At 36.5% G+C, this 18,106-nt stretch overlaps 2 protein-coding genes across 2 annotated transcripts in view; both read left to right on the top strand.

Moving 5' to 3' along the window:
* The first annotated feature begins 251 nt into the window (after nt 1-251).
* On the top strand, nt 252-10,872 carry LOC149713417 (uncharacterized). The gene is made up of 5 exons (XM_089847726.1): nt 252-377; nt 443-552; nt 3,226-7,286; nt 7,364-8,807; nt 8,877-10,872. The coding sequence occupies exons 2-5, from the start codon at nt 450-452 to the stop codon at nt 9,095-9,097; spliced, it is 5,829 nt and encodes a 1,942-aa protein (XP_089703852.1). The 5' UTR covers nt 252-377; nt 443-449; the 3' UTR covers nt 9,098-10,872.
* Nucleotides 10,873-11,845: 973 nt separating this feature from the next.
* LOC149713415 (CD109 antigen-like) overlaps nt 11,846-18,106 on the top strand; it is a 44,153-nt gene continuing 37,892 nt past the window's right edge. Inside the window, exon 1 of the mRNA XM_089847715.1 lies at nt 11,846-12,130. The gene's annotated coding sequence lies outside the window, so the exon portion shown is untranslated. The remainder of the gene's footprint in view (nt 12,131-18,106) is intronic.

Below are 18,106 nucleotides of genomic sequence, written 5' to 3'. Positions count from 1 at the left end.
ATTCGCCCGTATTTGCTCACTGGTCCAGCACGTCGCCAAAGGCTAGAAATCACAATTATTCGCTGCATCACGTGTTTGCCTGGTGGCCTAATGGGATAGGTCACAGTGGGCGCGTAGCCGCGTGTAGTGCTAGGTGCAAGAAAAACTGGTCTTATCATATTTTCAGAGCCACCAGCAGAGCCCGAGAACCGGCAACAAAACCCTACGGTAAGTTTCGCTGAGCAGGTTATCCACTCGATCACGTGGAGCGAGTGATTGAGTGTGCTATGGTTTTGGCGCCGTTGTGTGGAAGTTGGAACTGTCTTTGTTGTGATTTGTCAATGTGCTTATTGTTATGGCTTCGTAAAGTTAGTGAATTTTTCGTAGTTCGAACAATGGTAAGTAAATATGAATACACAATGAATACAAATATCAATAACTTATTTGATGTAACGTAATTCAGTGAAACAATGGACAAAGACTGTCATTCATTGGAATTTTCATCCCATCCGAAATTGAAAGAGGGAAATGGGCGTTCTACACCAAAACACCAGCAAGCCTGCAATAGCAACGGTAAGAAACAAAAAGACATTTTCTAATCATTGACATTAGAGTTAAGAAAGCTTTGAGTTAGCTTGTATGTTAAAGAAAAAATTGAGCTAACATAACATTATACCTTAAAAGAAAGGCCTTTTTCTATGTAAAAGGAAAAATATTTAAAAAATAAATTCTCTCTTATTATAAAATAATTAGCAAACGAGAACTACTGCGCCATCCGCCAATGGTTAAATGGCGTCTGTTAAATCGAACCTATTACCTCTCTCAGCCTATGAGAATTCAACCAATCCGGGAGGGGTATGAGGTTCTGGCTAGCAGACGCCACTAAACCAATGACGGATGGCGCAGTAGTCCTTGATTGTTTTTAAGACTAATTAAATGCTAATTATTTTGTAATAAGAGTTCACTTATTTATTTTTTAATATATTTCCTTGTATTTTTAGAAGAAGGCATTTTTTAGTATAATGTTATGTTATCTGAACTTTTCCTTTAGAGCGCCACAGAAACCAACATTTGCTTTCAGGATGGGGGGGGGGATATTAAAATGCGCCAAAAACGTCAGGGAATTTGATATTGTAGTGGGGAAAAGTTGACTATGGGAGCATCTAATGACATTTGTTTAAATTAAACCAATGCTAAGACTTGGTTTAATGGTAATGGGAAGACCCTTTGGGAAAAACTCTCTGTAACCCCCTAATAATGTTAAAGTTTAAAGTAATACACTTAATTTAACTGAAATAAGGCATCGACTTGTGGGTAAAAATTATTTGAAAAAAGGTCACGTGATCCCAAGATACAAAGACTCCTAATCATGGAGAAGGATTTTATATCTAGTCCTTGTTTTTTGCGAGATTACAGCGCCAATTCCCTGAAGTGGTACTTTTTCGAAATAAAACGAACCACGCCTCTCCTTGGTCACGTGCCTGTGACGTATTTTAAATAATTTTGAACCACCTGCTGATGCCTTCTTTACAGTCCCTTTAATGTGGTCCAGTCAGGCGACACCTTGCCATTTTAACTTTAAACGGAAAGTCTCATTTTAATCGTAAAGTTTTAGAAACGCTGTTAAACATGTCGGTTACTTAGTATGTCATAAATTTGTAAGACGTGTTCCATGAGTATGACAGTTCCTATACTTCGTAATGCTAGAGACTTACAGCTCGAGCTAGTTAGAGAACGGCAAGCGAGACTTGATTATACACTCGGTTAGTTTTGCAGTCCATCTTCCTATTTAGTCTGCATTACTAAGCCTTTGACAGCAGCGCCTCATCAGGCGTGGCTTAATTTTACGATAATCTATGATCTACGTCACTTCAGACAAGCTCCAGTTTGTAACCAGTGACAAACTTATGGAACATATCATATGAACTTATGGTATTTAGTACCAAAAAGAAATTTTGCCCCCTCAAAATGAATGCTTCAAAATTTCGAGCTACTGGAAGTTGATGTTAGTTAGTTGATGAAAGTATACTTGCCCTTGTCACTCACCCCTATTCATTTTTTATTTATATATCTTCAGAACTATATAGGGAGCTAACAGTTCTGACCCTGAAACGTCACACCCTTCTATCTCTTACTGGAGTTTCATCCCCCCTAACAACATTCTACGCGCAAAAATGCCAACCAAGGGGGGGGGGGTGCTGCGTGACGTCAGACTATCTCTTCCCCATAGCCAGCTAAGCCAGTTGTTAGCTCCCTATTGGTTTCAAAAGGCAATTAGCTAGACTCATGTAGGTTCGGTAATTCCAATAAAATCCTACATTTTTGGACCTATCCTATATTCACCTATAATTTCATGAAAGGTCCTGTAATATCCTATATTTTTGACTTAGTCAAAGTTTTCGTATAGTTTAGAATCAAATTTAGCTATATTATGTAGATCACATTTGACTAGACACCGAAATTACGGAGACCGCTCAGAATTTTTTATGTATTATTAGTAAAGACATTACAATTTTAATTATGTTTCATTTTTCAAAGTAAAACCCAATACGTTATTCTTATTAGATTTTTCTACAGAATAGTTTTATATTTATGATCATAATTTTTAGTCCTTTATTTTCCTATAAAAATCCATTTTTTCTCCCATAAAATCCTATATTATTTCGGGAAAAAATCCTATTTTTCAGGGTTCATACAAACTTGGAAAACAGGGAAAACCTGGAATAATCAGGGAAATAAATAGTTGACAAAAACCTCAGGGAAATTTATAATTTTTAGTAAAATTCAGGGAAATCAGGGAAATTTGCGTCAAACGGGGGTCGAGTAAATAAGCAAAATGTTCATAAACATCCCCTCCGTAGGATTAACATTACACTATACTTTGGAGGCTCATAACTCTGGTTATATTAGAGATACGGAGATGTTTGCCCCCCCCCTCCTTCGTTAACATTTGCTCCCTAGAATACTCCATATACGGGTAAAACCTGGAAAATTCAGGGAAGTATATGTGGAAAAACCTGGAAATCTCAGGGAAATTCGTTTTCCAAAAGTTGTATGAACCCTGTTTTTCAAATAAGTAATTTAAATTTTTGGCTCCCTGCTGTATATGAAAAATCAAGCCATTTATTATCCTATAGAACCAAATTTCTAGTCTTATAAAATTGTCATCGCCTAACAAAGCTTTACCAAATCCTACTTTAAAAAATGTATTCATTTTAGTTTCTAACATTAATATGATATTTGTAGATGGCGTTGTTACTAGGGCTAGACTGAGAAAAGCTAAGAATACTGTGGAGAATAATGAAAGTAACGCTAAGTACGATGTCATCGGTAAAAGAAACAAGGCGAAAAAACGAGATAGCTTCGCGAAAAACTATAATAAAGACAAGAAACTCGATGATAAACGTAACAATGAAAATGCTAATCAACTTGATACCGAAAGTAGCGACCCTCGTGTTGATTACAATGATAATGACAAAGAAACGTCCAAAGAGGATAACGAAACGCTTAAAATTGGTGTTTGTACAGACACTAATCCTTCCGATAGTGAGATCTCGACTGAGGAAGAATTTGATATCTTAAGAGTAACGGAAAATCCAGAAAAACCTGGAGAATATTTTGGAGCCTTTTTCCCAGCGAAATCATATCCTACTTACGTATTGCCCGAAAAATACAAAAATAAAACTGTCAAAGGATTCAAATCACTCGCGGGTCATAGTAGAGAAGACATAAGCGATGATGAAAATGAACTGCCGTCTTCCACCGACGTTGGCTGTCAAACAACATCGGCTCAGAGTGCTCGGGAAGAACCAAACCTGATGGCAGCTCCGGAAGTCGTTTCTGAATCTAAAGGGTCGAAACAAAAAGTTAAATCGAAAAAATCAGTTCCTATTTCGCATCAAAGCATTCCCGAAGAATCTCCCGCAAGGAGTACCCGTTCAAGACTGACTTGTTTCAAGTGTAACGCCACATTATCGAGTGAACTAATGCTGGATTCGCACAAAGTCAGCGTTCACAAAATGACGGCGAATACAAAATGTGAAGGAGAAAAGTCACGTCGCGTGAATTCAGAAAATAACGATGCTACTGTTGTTTCCTTTAGTCAGAATATCGTTAATAATATCAATCAAACGGAAGTTGTTTCTGAATCTAAAGGGTCGAAACAAAAAATGAAATCGAAAAAATCAGTTCCTATTTCGCGTCAAAGCGTTCCCGAAGAATCTCCCGCAAGGAGTACCCGTTCAAGACTGACTTGTTTCAAGTGTAACGCCACATTATCGAGTGAACTATTGCTGGATTCGCACAAAGTTGGCGTTCACAAAATGACGGCGAATACAAAATGTAAAGGAGAAAAGTCACGTCGCGTGAATTCAGAAAATAACGATGCTACTGATGTATCCTCGAGTCAGAACATCGTTAATAATAATAATCAAACGGAAGTTGTTTCTGAATCTAAAGGGTCGAAACAAGAAATGAAATCGAATAAATCAGTTCCTATTTCGCGTCAAAGCATTCCAGAAGAATCTCCCGCAAGGAGTACCCGTTCAAGACTGACTTGTTTCAAGTGTAACGCCACATTATCGAGTGAACTATTGCTGGATTCGCACAAAGTCAGCGTTCACAAAATGACGGCGAATACAAAATGTGAAGGAGAAAAGTCACATCGCGTGAATTCAGAAAATAACGATGCTACTGTTGTTTCCTTTAGTCAGAATATCGTTAATAATATCAATCAAACGGAAGTTGTTTCTGAATCTAAAGGGTCGAAACAAAAAATGAAATCGAAAAAATCAGTTCCTATTTCGCGTCAAAGCGTTCCCGAAGAATCTCCCGCAAGGAGTACCCGTTCAAGACTGACTTGTTTCAAGTGTAACGCCACATTATCGAGTGAACTATTGCTGGATTCGCACAAAGTTGGCGTTCACAAAATGACGGCGAATACAAAATGTAAAGGAGAAAAGTCACGTCGCGTGAATTCAGAAAATAACGATGCTACTGTTGTATCCTCTAGTCAGAATATCGCTAATAATAATAATCAAACCAAAAATAGTCAACAGTCTTGTCAAAAAATAACTGAAACTCAAAGCCAATCATCGCGAGGAAAATCATCTCGGATGTTATTAGGAAAACGTTCGACTTGTGCCTTAACCTCGAACGAAAATAAAGCTACTGAGTCAAGCTGTACAGTTAATAAAATGCCTTTCATCGAAGCTGACAAGGACTCCTCCTTGACTAAAGTAGTCTCAAATTTATCTTGTACCATAGTTCCTGTTACAAATGTAAGCGCTGATAAAAGAAGCGCTCAAAATGATCAGCCTAATCTATTAAGAAATGGACGCAAACGGAATTCATGTTGTAATGATGATAGTTGTATATCATTTAAAAGAAGGCCTATAGAACTGACACCAGAATCGGAAACGCAACGAGACGTGTCGAGTTTTTCCGTTGAAACATCTGAAAAGTTTCTCCAATCAAGTGTAGAAATTATTGTGGAAGATGTAATGAAAAGTCAGAATGCGTCATTGATCTTGAAGAAGTGCAAAGTGAAAAGGGTTTTTTCTCAGAACACTAACGTAACGCACTCGTTCCTAAACCTTGAGAAATCTAACCATGATCCTAAAACTGTGCCAAATTCCAAAGGTTTCTGTGATACAGCCGCTAGCGGTGAAGATATACTTAAAGACGTTGCCCAGGAGCAAGACAAAACTATCAAATATCCGAAACGTTTGCCAAATTCTAATGACGATTGTGATAAAGTACAGGAGGAATCTAAGGACTCAAGGAGGTCGCTCACCTCCAGCTCTGATGAAGAAATAACCCATGTGCATCTCAAAAACTTAGACGAATCTAACCGAGATCACCTCAATGCGCTTAGTTCCGATGAGGATTGCAATACTATATTGGTCAAGGAATCTCGTCACTCATTAGGACCACAAACTCTACAAGGTCTTCGCCAAAACTTAGACAAATCCAACAAAGACCACCACAATGTGCCTACTTCCAAAAATGATTGCAATTCTATACTGGCTGTCGTGGTCGAGGAATCTTATCACTCGTTAAGACCAGAAACTCCTCCTGGCGATGAAGAAGTGACCAAAGTCCTTCTCCAACACGAATCTAACAAAGACCACCACAGTGCGCCTACTTCCAAAGATGATAGTACTACTATACTGGTCGAGGAATCTTATCACTCGTTAAGACCAGAAACTCCTCCCAGCGATGAAGAAGTACCCCGAGTCCTTCCTCAACACGAATCTAACGATGCTTTGCTGGTCAAGGAATCTGTTGAATCATTACGACCAGACACTCCTGTTTGTGATGAAGAAATAGACAAATTTACAATATGTCTAGTTAATAACATAAGCTCTAGTCAAATTACAAAGCTCATTAGTGAATCTAGTCAAAAATTACCAAAAAGTATTAGCTCAAGTCAAATCTCCGCAAACGATCCTGAGCTACCTCAAACTCCTTCCAGAAATACTCAGTCAGTATCAAGAGCTTCCACACCAAAGAAATTGTTTACAAAGTCTTCGAAAGGGAAGAAAACTATTACAAAATCTTCGAAAGGGAAGAAAAATGTAAAAACTTCGAAACCAAAGAAAATCTTACCAACCACTTCGACTCAAGAGAAAAATGTGCCATCAACTTCGACTCAGAAGATAAGTATACCAAAAAATCAGCACAGACGGAATCAAACTTCAACAAATTGTTTCGAGCTTGATGAAGAAATATTAGTTCAAAATGCCATCAATGCTGCACTGAAACCCTGCAGCAGATTGAAAAACCAAAAGGGGCAGAAAATCAAGTCAAAAACGGTCCCAAATAGTTCAAAACATAATGCATCTTTCCCTGAAGTCTCAGAACAAAATACTTGCGTCCATGAAATTTCAACTCAGAATGCATCCCTTCATGAGATTTCAGCTCAGAATGCATCCGTCCATGAAAATCCAGCGCCAGATACAACCGTCCATGAAAATTCAGCGCCAGATACAACCGTCCATGGAAATCCAGCGCCAGATACAACCGTCCATGAAAATCCGGCACAAACTCCAGCCGTCTGTAATATTTCAAAGCAAAACAGCACTTTAAGAGCTACTTCAAACCAGGTGTTAAGTATAACTCTGGAAAACCAAAGCACAAAGTATAGATTTCAAGTTATTGAAGCAAACCGTAAGGAACTCTATGTCAATGGAAAATGTCCCTATTGTAAATGTATTGTTGGAAGTACTACGTGGGATGTACAAAATCACGTTTCTCAAAGCCACCCTTATAAATGTACAACGTGTAAAACTGTATTTGACAATGGAGTAAGTCTTAAGTAAATTAGGACACTGAACACTATCATAATTTGCAATAATTTCGTTCCTCGTTCTTCTTTTTGCAGAAAGACTTAACTCGGCATAGGTACACAATGCACACGGGTCAATTGCACGAGTGCTTCATTTGCGAAAGCTATTTTATGTCCAAAAGAAATTACGATAACCACATGAACAGTCATAATCACAAACAAATGGAGTCTAAAACCAGAAAGATTATTGGCGCGGTAGTGGACGAGCTGCCAATCAACCTACCTCCCAGTCAACAGCAACCAGTTACTAACAAACTCGAAGAAGTTTTTAAAGTTAATCCAAATGTAAAGCATTTTAAATACGGTGTACCGATCATCGAAGGCGCTAAGGAACAGCTTTCTAGCGCTATCCAACGTGCCGCTTCCGCTTCTTCAATTCACTCCTCTGATTCGTCATTTTCATTATTGTCTGGAGGATCAGTTAATTTGAGTCCTTCAACACCTACTAATTTTCAACGCGAAGATTTTGCCACAATTTATGATCAAGAATGTACTAGAAATGTCTCAATGAGAGCGTCCACAATTCCGCAATTGATGGAGGAATTTGAACGCTTTGCTGAAAACACTACATCTTCAGCTGATGAAACTCAATCTTCAGCTCCTTCTGAAGTTCAGGAGACTCAAATAATTGATGAAACTCAATCTTCAGCTCCTTCTGAAGTTCAGGGGACTCAAATAATTGATGGAACTCAATCTTCAGCTCTTTCTGAAGTTCAGGAGACTCTAATAATTGATGAAACTCAATCTTCAGCTTCTTATGAAGTTCAGGAGACTCAAATAATTGATGAAACTCAATCTTCACCTCCTTATGCAGTTCATTGGACTGAAATAATTGATGAAACTCAATCTTCACCTCCTTATGCAGTTCAGTGGACTCAAATAGTTGATGAAACTCAATCTTCAGCTCCTTCTGTAGTTCAGGAGACTCAAATAGCTGATGAAACTCAATCTTCAGCTCCTTCTGTAGTACAGGAGATTCAAATAATTGATGGAACGCAATCTTCAGCTCCTTCTGAAGTTCAGGGGACTCAAATAGCTGATGAAACTCAATCTTCAGCTCCTTCTGTAGTTCAGGGGACTCAAATAGCTGATGAAACTCAATCTTCAGCTCCTTCTGAAGTTCAGGGGACTCAAATAATTGATGAAACTAATACTTCAGCTCCTTCTGAAGTTCAGGGGACTCAAATAATTGATGGAACTCAATCTTCAGCTCCTTCTGTAGTTCAGGGGACTCAAATAGCTGATGAAACTCAATCTTCAGCTCCTTCTGTAGTTCAGGGGACTCAAATAGCTGATGAAACTCAATCTTCAGCTCCTTATGCAGTTCAGTTAACTCAAATAATTGATGAAACTCAATCTTCAGCTCCTTCTGAAGTTCAGGGGACTCAAATAGCTGATGAAACTCAATCTTCTGTTTCGGCTGAAGTTCAGGAGACTCAATTAGCTGAAAATGTGAACTGGATCGACTTCACCTATTCAGGTATGTCGAATTCAATTGGTACCGAACAAAGTTGCTTTAGTTCCTCACAGCTCTCATTTACATCTGTAGCCAATCAAGATAAAACCGAATTACTTGGAGATAGTGAAAAAAATTATTTCATCGATGATTTCCTGGAAAGCGGAGTACTTAATTTTTCAGAGGAAGAGTTATTCAATTCCGTCAACAATCTGAACCAATTGATGAGAACTCCCGAGAAAAACGAAGCGTTATCATGCCGTACTCTTAATACGCCAACATTTGAAATGTCAGGGAGTTTTTCCTCTCCATAGAGAAACGTGACACTGTCTGTAATGCCAAAGAACTTACCAAAAGACTTAATTGGTCAGGTTTGAAGTTTTGATACCATTCTTTTTTATTTCATTTGTCTTAAAGTTTATATTAAAGATCTATCAAAATGTTAGGTCATTATTTTTGTTAATCTTAAAAATGTTTTTAATAATGTATGACATAAAATTTTATCACAATTTGATACAAGACGTTTTGTCATTTTATGATACGTTATTTTAATCATACAATCTTTGAATTTTATTAATACAAAACCAGTATTGCATAGTTTTGAAAACATATTTCTTAACTAGTTCTAAAAACGTCGGAACAGACTTAAAATTGGCTTCCTATTAAAATATTTCCGTCCATTTTACTAGAGATTGCAAGTGACATAGCCTATAGTTCCTTTTCATTTTAGAAACTTTCGATTTGATATATATCTGCCTTAAAAGGTTTTAAAGTTATATTAAATAATGGAAATTACCATATTTAATCAACTTTTTTATTAAAGGGAGGGTGAAGTGGCAAATCAAGTGATTTTTTATCGTTTCTTCTTCTAATTATAAGACCAGTGTGCGTAGTGAAACATCCAGGAGAAAACATCGAATTATTTTTAAATTACCATTAGTTTGAAATTTCATGAATAATTTGAAATTAGCACCTCCGACCAATCGCGTAACGCCCTGCCTTTTTATTAACAAACTTCTCGTGGGACGCATGCTCCGTGTCGTATGAAATTTATCGCGAGATTCGATAAAATTTGCGCGCGATGTGACAATCGTGGCGCGAGACATGGAGCGTGCCACGATAATTTTGTTAACAAGAAGGCAGGGGTAGGGCGTTACGCGATTGGTCGGAGGTGCTAATTTCAAATTATTCGTGAAATTTCACACCAATGGTAATTTTAAAATCATTCGGTGTTTTCTCCTGGATGTTTCACTACGCACACTGGTCTTGTAATTAGAAGAAGAATCGATAAAAAAAAGTCCCTTGATTTTCCACTTCACCCTCCCTTTAAAGATGTTTGTTTCGAACCAGCGTCGAAATTAAAAATTTCAGATTTAATTAGTATTACATATAAGAAAGATAACAGTGTTTTAACACTTTATGATATAAAAAAAATGTTGAACACTGGAAGGTTTAATAATCGTTAATCAGTATGCACCAGCCAGGTGTGCGTAAAAAAAAACATTGAACACCCGGTAAAAGTTGTTAAGTTCTCCAGAGTTGATTTAATAAATTTGGTAATTTTTTTTTTGAACTTGTATCGTTTTTCTTTAACATTTCATTACTCCATTTAAAAATGTTCAAAGAGTTGCTTGAAAATTTAAAAAAGAAAATTGTTGTGATAGCGAAACTCTTAAATTGCCTGTAACCATTCTCATGCATGGAAACATTCATTTATAATGTTCCTTCTTTGTTACTAATTATTAATTGTCCCTTGAAATAGCAGTATTTTGAGGAAATAACGACCCTATGTATTACTTTCATATCTAAAAATTTATATAAGAACCCTTTGAAAAACAGAATGTTACAATTTCAATAAAGAGTATTGAAATTTGAAAATGTTTCCATGTTAAAAAAATTTTATATCTTTTTTACCTATTAAAGTGTATTGAAACTTTTTTTTTCTTCTTCTTTTTTGCTTATAATTTTTTATACTTAACATTTTTTCTGTACAAATTGTGAGAAGCAATAAAACAATTTGCCAAAACAACAATTTTTCATTTGTTTGAACATGACGTAGAATAATGATATGCGAAAATGTTTAGCTACATCATGGTTTGTAATACAGCCCGTTTCAGAAAGGGTGGAAGGACCGAATTACAATATGGACACTTTTAAGTCTAAAATGTTTTATGACATTTTGCTCTAATGGCCACTGTTTATAAGTTATGAATGGAATGTTTAATTTAAGTAACAAACTGAAAGACGATGCTAAGTTTATGCCTAGAAACTCAAGGGAAGACGTAAAAAAGTACAGGGACAAAATGGAAAAGTAAGGGAAAATTTTGTGGCAACCCTGGGGGGCGTAAATAAATTTTTCTTAGTAAGGCGCATTTCACGTAGTTACGTCAATGTGTCATACTTAATGTTAATACGCTACTAATGGTAACATTTGAATCAACGCAATCGACACACTTGTTGTTCTTTTACAACATCTGCTAATCTCTTTACCATTGGTAATTATGGGAATTTGAATTTCTATAGACAAGTTCGGAAATTACAAACAGAGAAACGAACACACAAGGGCGAGACCGCAATGGGGGTATTCTCCCCCTCGTTAAGAAGCACCGCGAGTTGGTTACCCTCCCGCGTATAGTGAACACGGGCTGGAAATTTGAATTTCTATAGACAAGTTCGGAAATTACAAACAGAGAATCCAACACACAGGGGCCGAGACCGCCATCCATGGGGGGGGGGATATTCTCCCCCTTGCCAAGAAGCAGCGCCGAGTTGGTTAGCCTCCCGCGTATAGTGAACCCGGGCTCCGTCTGCCGTTGCTTCTAGATGCGAGGGAGAATACCCCAATGGTGGTCTCGCCCCTGTGTGATAGTTAACTTATTTTCTCTGTTTGTAATAAACGAATTTGTCTATATAGCCTAGTCTTTACGTTTCAGGGCTTTTAAATTCGCGCCAAGTGCCAGACTTGTCACGTGACTAAGTTATTTTCTTATATTTTTTAAGAAACCGAAGCTAAAACCTGTTGCTGCACCCAAGACGGGTGGTGGATTTTTTTTTTTTATTTTTCTTGAGACAGCCGAGCGGCTGAAACAACTGGATTCTCGAAAAACATTTTCAGTTGATTCTATACGGTAACCGCGTGAGTGGCGTTGGAATTTCTTCCTGGTGTTGAACGTTAGTACTGTTAATAATTAGTTCTTTCGCTGTTAATCAAGGATTATCAAAATAGTGGTGTGTAATAAGCGATATTAAGAAGTTAAAATTGTCTCATGGTGGATACAATTTGTGGAATTTAAGTGTTTGGGGAAACTTGATAATTCTGGTTGAATTCGTATCCAGTTTGGAGGCTGGTAAGTACGCCTAAAACCTTTTTACGAGTAGTTTATGGTGTTGCGTAGTAACGCGACAGACAGGGTATGAAAGATTTTTTTACTTTTATAGAGTTGACATAGGGTAGGGAAAACATGGGAAAGTCAGGGAGTTTAAAAGAGAGTAAGGGAAATTTAAGAATTAAGTTTGGGAGTTTGATAATAGTATATTGGGGAAAAATATAGCGTTTTAATGTGCCTCCATAAAAGGTCCGGGTAAAGCGCGGGAAATAGTGAGAACCTGTAGTAGTCGGTAGGGAATTTGATTCTGAATATAAATTTGTTGCAGCCCTTTAAATTATGACGGTTATGTTTTAACTGCGAATTTATAGATTATTTTACTTCATAAATAGCTTAAAAGTTTGAAGAAATCAAATAAAAATCCGAGTAAATAATTTTTTGTAATTAATAATTAAGCGCCGAAACTTTAGGCGGTTTAAAAACTTTACTTTCAAAAGCTTTTAAACTTTGCAAAACAAAGTTTTTAATCAGCTTACAATTCCAAGTGTAACTCTTCATTATAAAAGTATATACCAAAAAATTGGTTTCTAAAGCGATACTTGAATGATTTACAATGACCTACGAAATTTCTAATCCTATTTAATTATTTTTGAAGATAAATTTGGGCATTATTTTATGATATGAATAATTCAAGTGCCATGAAAATATTATAGTGTAACATAACCATAAGTTTAAATTATTAACCAAACACCACGAAATAGTTTCATCAACAATATCTGTTAGGTTTAGATAAAAATCAAGAAATACTTAATTTGTCCGTTATTGCTACAAACCGGAACACGTTCAGCTGTATGTATTACGCTCCTCAAAAGTTAATTTTTACGCAACCTTGGTCATTAGAATTTTATTGAAATAAATAGGCATTTTGCGATAAACAATTCTCCATTTCGTTGTTCAAGCACGTACCTGTTATTATTTTCAATATTTGAAGTAATTGTAAATATTCTATAAGTTTGACACTGGTAACGGGGAGCTTGTTTGGATAGTGACGTAATTGAAACGTCATAGATTCTCGTGAGTTGACGCGCTTTCAAAGTCAAATGCCTAATAAAGACAAAAATATTTTCAAAGAGGTCGTTTTTATACAAACTATCGTAATTATGGAATTTTATGCAGATGTAAATTTAACATTTTGACAACCGGTATCCAAAGTCCACTAATTCAATTGAGTTATTAACCAGATGTGTTCTAACTTATTGGAGTTCTTGATTTGGTTATCTGTAACCTGAGCTGTAACTAAATACGTGCTATTTCTGTAACTGAATACGTGCTATTTCTGTAACTGAATAGGCCTTCAATATGAGTCTAGATTTGAACTGTTTTAAAATATAAAATCTAAAGTGATTTAATATTAAACGTTAATTGTTAGGCCTATAAGAATAGGTTGCCCTTGATTTTTTATGCATGGGGAAAAAAGCACATGCCGGCCAACAAGTATTTTGAAACATGCTTAAATGTGTTTTGAAGAATATAAATATGAAAATTCCTTAAGCTTTTATTTTAACTTTTTGAATTCCGTTCGCTTTAACAATTAATAGATTATTGTCGCATTTTTAGTGAATGCTGTCGGACATGAGGAAAGCAGGGTTTTATATACAGGGTGTATTTGATAAGTATGCCATAAATGAAAGGGTGTGCTCTTCGTGTCAAATTACGTCGAAAGTTTAAAAAAATATTGAAGGTCTGATAATATTTTTGGTCCATATCTCCGTAACATAAGTTTAGAAGATATGTTCCATATTGAGCTTGTCATAAAGTGACATCGGTGAAACGTTGTAGATTCTCATAAAGTGACGCCTGATGAGGCGCTGTCAAAGGCTTAGGACAGACTAAATAATAAGATGGACTGCAAAACCGCGAGTAGTCAATTCTCAATATACCCCTTAATTTGGTGGACTTTGCTTAAACGCCATGCATAGTAACCATGTATACTTAATGTCAGTGAAATTGATTGAAACCTACGATATTTGTTTTACGTTTCCGGCCGCCATTTTTGAAGATGGCCGCGGATTGGAAAACTTATACCTAGTACTTAATAGTCATGTCCTTTCAAACTAGTTTTAACTTTATTGATAAAGCAGTTTTGCAACCGGCCTTGTTTATCAATCAATCAATCAATCAGTCAGTCAGTCGGGACTTTTTAACGTTGATATTGATTATTTTGATTTTGTTATTGTTTTTGTCGTTAATGGCAAAATGACCTAAAAGTTGTCTACGAAATACGGAAGTAAGGGACACAAAAGAAGGCGTCAGTGTGACCTCAATCTAATTCTTATGACGTTACAGCGAAGCACTTGAAATAATCCCACCGCCTTCCTTTGTAGCCCAAAGCTCTTATCACGTTGAAGACTTTGATATGGTTTCGCCCTTGGTTTCATTTGAAGATTTCCAACAGGTAGTTGCAAACCCCTATGGGTAGGCTTTACCTTGATCGAAATATTGAAAACGAGCTTTGTAGTTTGATCAAATCAGGCAATAATTCTGAGTAGAAAAGTTTTAATATTAGTGAGCTATTTGATAAAGTCTTGGTCTTATCAAAATTCATTTATTCAGTTTTTTATCCAGTGAAAGGTACTGTTAATAACAGGATTGCAAAATAATTATCAAAATTGTAGAGTCACTGACTCATCGACGTTTATTAGTTCCGTTATTTTAAGTGAGTAAACAAGGATCCTTATTTTAAACTCGTTTCGTTAAATACGTATCTCCTTGATAGTCTTCATTCTGAATTGTTCATTGACCTTTGGCACGAAACTTCCATATTGTTCAAAGTTTTCGTAAATTTCATAAGTAGAATTTAATATAAGATTTCAAATTGTGATTCTTAAAATTGTTGGGCACCTTCGTAGCTTGTTTTCCCATGGGTATGCTATCTGTAACGTGGGAAGAAACCTTCGTTTAGGAATGGAAAGTGTCATACTTAATATTCTTATGTTACTAATTAAATCTAATAATGGATAGGAAAAACTAGGTAGCTAACGATGGAAAAACCCACCATGTGCAAATAAAATTATTCTTAACTGTTTGGAAGGAATAAGTTGGAACCATAGCTGAACATCATTTCTTTATTTAAAACCGTTGCGTGAATGATAAATCAACTCAGCTGCTGTTCTGTGTTGAAGCAGTCGGGCGCAACATTGTCATTGTTGGTTACCAACCGTCCAAAATCGTTTTAGAGTTCCGTTGGTTTTAATGGCAGGTGCGTACCGTAAAATCTCGCGTGTAGTAATGGCTGATAAATATGAATTATGGATATAAAATTTTTGGGAGTGTTGAGAATTTTACTCATTTGTAAAATATGTTTTAAAAAAGTTAAAGTTTTAAAAGATGGTTTTCTTCTTGTTATTTTGTCGAGATCCATACAACTGTATAATCAAGAAGTGATTTCTAGTTAATTAGGGAGAAGGTATAACTTCGCCACATTTCCAGCTTTATCTCCAGTCCAAACGTATATCCAGAGTTAATCCCCGCCTCTAAATTACAACCAGCATCTCATTGGTTCTTGAAAACTCACGTCAGCGCGACGCGAATGACGAAAAATACGTATTTTCCGACTGAGGAGAGGCGAAATAGCCCAGCCTTCTTTTACGCCCCCCTTGTATTTTGAAAGGGGGACTGGGACTATGGCGCGCCAATCTACCTTCTTCTACCTTCTCCTAATAAACTGGATATCACTTCTTGGTACAATTAAATTGGAATTCTGAGGTGTAACGTTACATGTACAGTAAAATGATTAAATACTTACAGGAAAAGATAATTTTCAAAATTCACAAAGTTATAAAGCCCATTTGTTTATATAGCAAAACCAGGGTACAAAATTATTATTAATGAATCTGTTTTACTTCAAATACATTTCTAGTCGCCATTTTACAAGATGGCTCCTGATTCGATTAATCATTCTTAAGATGTACCTATAACTGAAGGGTCAATGCAAAATTTCATCTTTTAGGTAAAGTTCTTTAGGCTGGATATGAATAAACAGTCATGACTTTACACTAGGTGATGACATTACTATACTCAAAAGTATATAGAATAAAAACAAAAAGTACACATCGTTGAAACTTGCTCGCACCGTGTAATATGATAAGCCCTCCTTTATCCCAGAATAGTGTCACCCCCCTTCTGCGTATAGTTACCTTCCCGGCCGTGGCACAGGGAACAAGCCATGAATAAATTCATAAAGTAGTACCAAAAATTAACGTTTGGATCGCCAGCATCATGTACTACTTTCACTAAACGTTTGACTTCAAGAAGCTCTCCCCCATTGGTTAGTTCCTGTAGGCTTCTTAGTTTACATGTAGTCCAGGGAATTGTTAGTGAAGTGTACTTTTTATTTTATATCTATACATTTTTGCTATACCTTTCTGTTAGTGCACTTAGTATAATAAGGTGAAATTATATGACTTTGCTTAATAAAGGTTAGTTAATTGAATTTTATATGTTGAAATGGGTTTTAACTCTTGAAGTTGCCTTCGGCTCGTTAAGAAACCATCTTCTTAGGGAGTGCGTTCCATTGTTGATTAAGATGAAATTCCATAAACAGTTACGAAATAAAATTTTAAATGGAACGTTGAAATAAGGACTTTTTTTTTCGTCAAGTGATTCAGTTATAGGTTACCCTCCCACAAGAAATACACTTTTTCCTCTTTAGCTTTCAACTCAGGATATTTGAAACTTCACCCACTTACTGATTAAACGTGTAGGAAGACTGGATGAGGTTAACCTTGTAATAATACATACGCGTATTTATACGTATATCCTAGAGGTAGAAACTCATTTGTAAGCAAAAATTAAGGTTATTGCCGGGATAGCCTTGTCAATATTCATTGTAAAGCTAGCGCCACGTATTTGCCAAGTACCGAATGTTCGCTTTTTGTCGAAGAATTCATTGTGGTACTCGCCCGCCCTGGGAAAGTCCCAGCTTTAAAGAGATTGTCGAAGAAAATGTTACTTCAAATTAAAGTTAATTCTTTAGGACCCTTAACTTACAATCTTCTTTGCCATATGTAATATACGTCACTGCGCAAAATGTTGTAAGGTTCCAACGAATACTTTAAAACAAGATGGCCTGGTTCCAGATAACTGAAAAACCATAATAGATATTGACTGTTTCTGTCTCAACAGAGCTTGTAACTACGAAATATTTGAAAATTATCAATTGGTTGGCAGAAATCGTGGTTTACTCGAAAATACTTATTGATTATTACACAAGTATATAAGATGTGTTCCAAAAGTATGAGACTTACTGAGAGCTAGTTCAAGAACGACGCCAGAATTTACACACTCGGTTTTGGGGTCTATCTTCCTATTTAGTCTTTGATAGCTCCTCACCAGGCGTCTATTTAAGAGAATCTATGACGTTTCACCTACGTCACTTCATTACAGGCTCTCAGTGACTAGTGACAAACTTATGGAACGTATCTTATGAACTTATGTTATTATAATATTTTATTGAACGTCGTACATATTTTTATGTTGTGGCTTAACTAAATGGTATTTCAGTCGGTCCTCTTCACGAATTAAACAGAAACATTTTGGTGAATTATGTGGGTTTTACGAACAATTTATGACAACGCCTGCAGTGATTGCGAATAAACAGGAAAATTTGTTGGGCAACCACACAAATATATACGAACAGCATAAGTTCGTAACATATGATAGTCTAATTCTTCCCACAAAATCTGCCTAGATACGTCGAGAAAATGGCTTCATAATGGTTCCTAATTATATTGCCTGTCTGTTTTAATGGCACCAGAGAATAACGGAAGGAAAATGGTAGATTTAACATTCTTTCACTAGATATGGCCCGCTGGCCTTAAAGGGGCTAACCGGCGCTGTTGGGGTGAAGTCCGCCCTTAGTTCAGGGGGAAAACACCCAGCTCTTTGGGCATAAGGAATGGCGCCACCGTCGCGGTGGGCGGGTAAGCAATATGCTAA

The sequence above is a fragment of the Phalangium opilio genome, unplaced genomic scaffold (assembly GCF_054372755.1).
Source record: "Phalangium opilio isolate 3A_F unplaced genomic scaffold, DU_Popi_V2 ptg000009l_1, whole genome shotgun sequence".
Classification (NCBI taxonomy): Eukaryota; Metazoa; Arthropoda; class Arachnida; order Opiliones; family Phalangiidae; genus Phalangium; species Phalangium opilio.
The sequence above is the reverse complement of the archived record's forward strand: the minus strand, read 5'-3'. Positions and strand labels throughout refer to the sequence as shown.

Coding starts and splice junctions, on each gene's coding strand:
- LOC149713417 (XM_089847726.1), top strand. CDS start 450: ATGGACAAAGACTGTCATTCATTGGAATTTTCATCCCATCCGAAATTG. Junction 553..3,225: donor GCAAGCCTGCAATAGCAACG/GTAAGAAACAAA, acceptor TGATATTTGTAG/ATGGCGTTGTTACTAGGGCT. Junction 8,808..8,876: donor GATCGACTTCACCTATTCAG/GTATGTCGAATT, acceptor TTACATCTGTAG/CCAATCAAGATAAAACCGAA.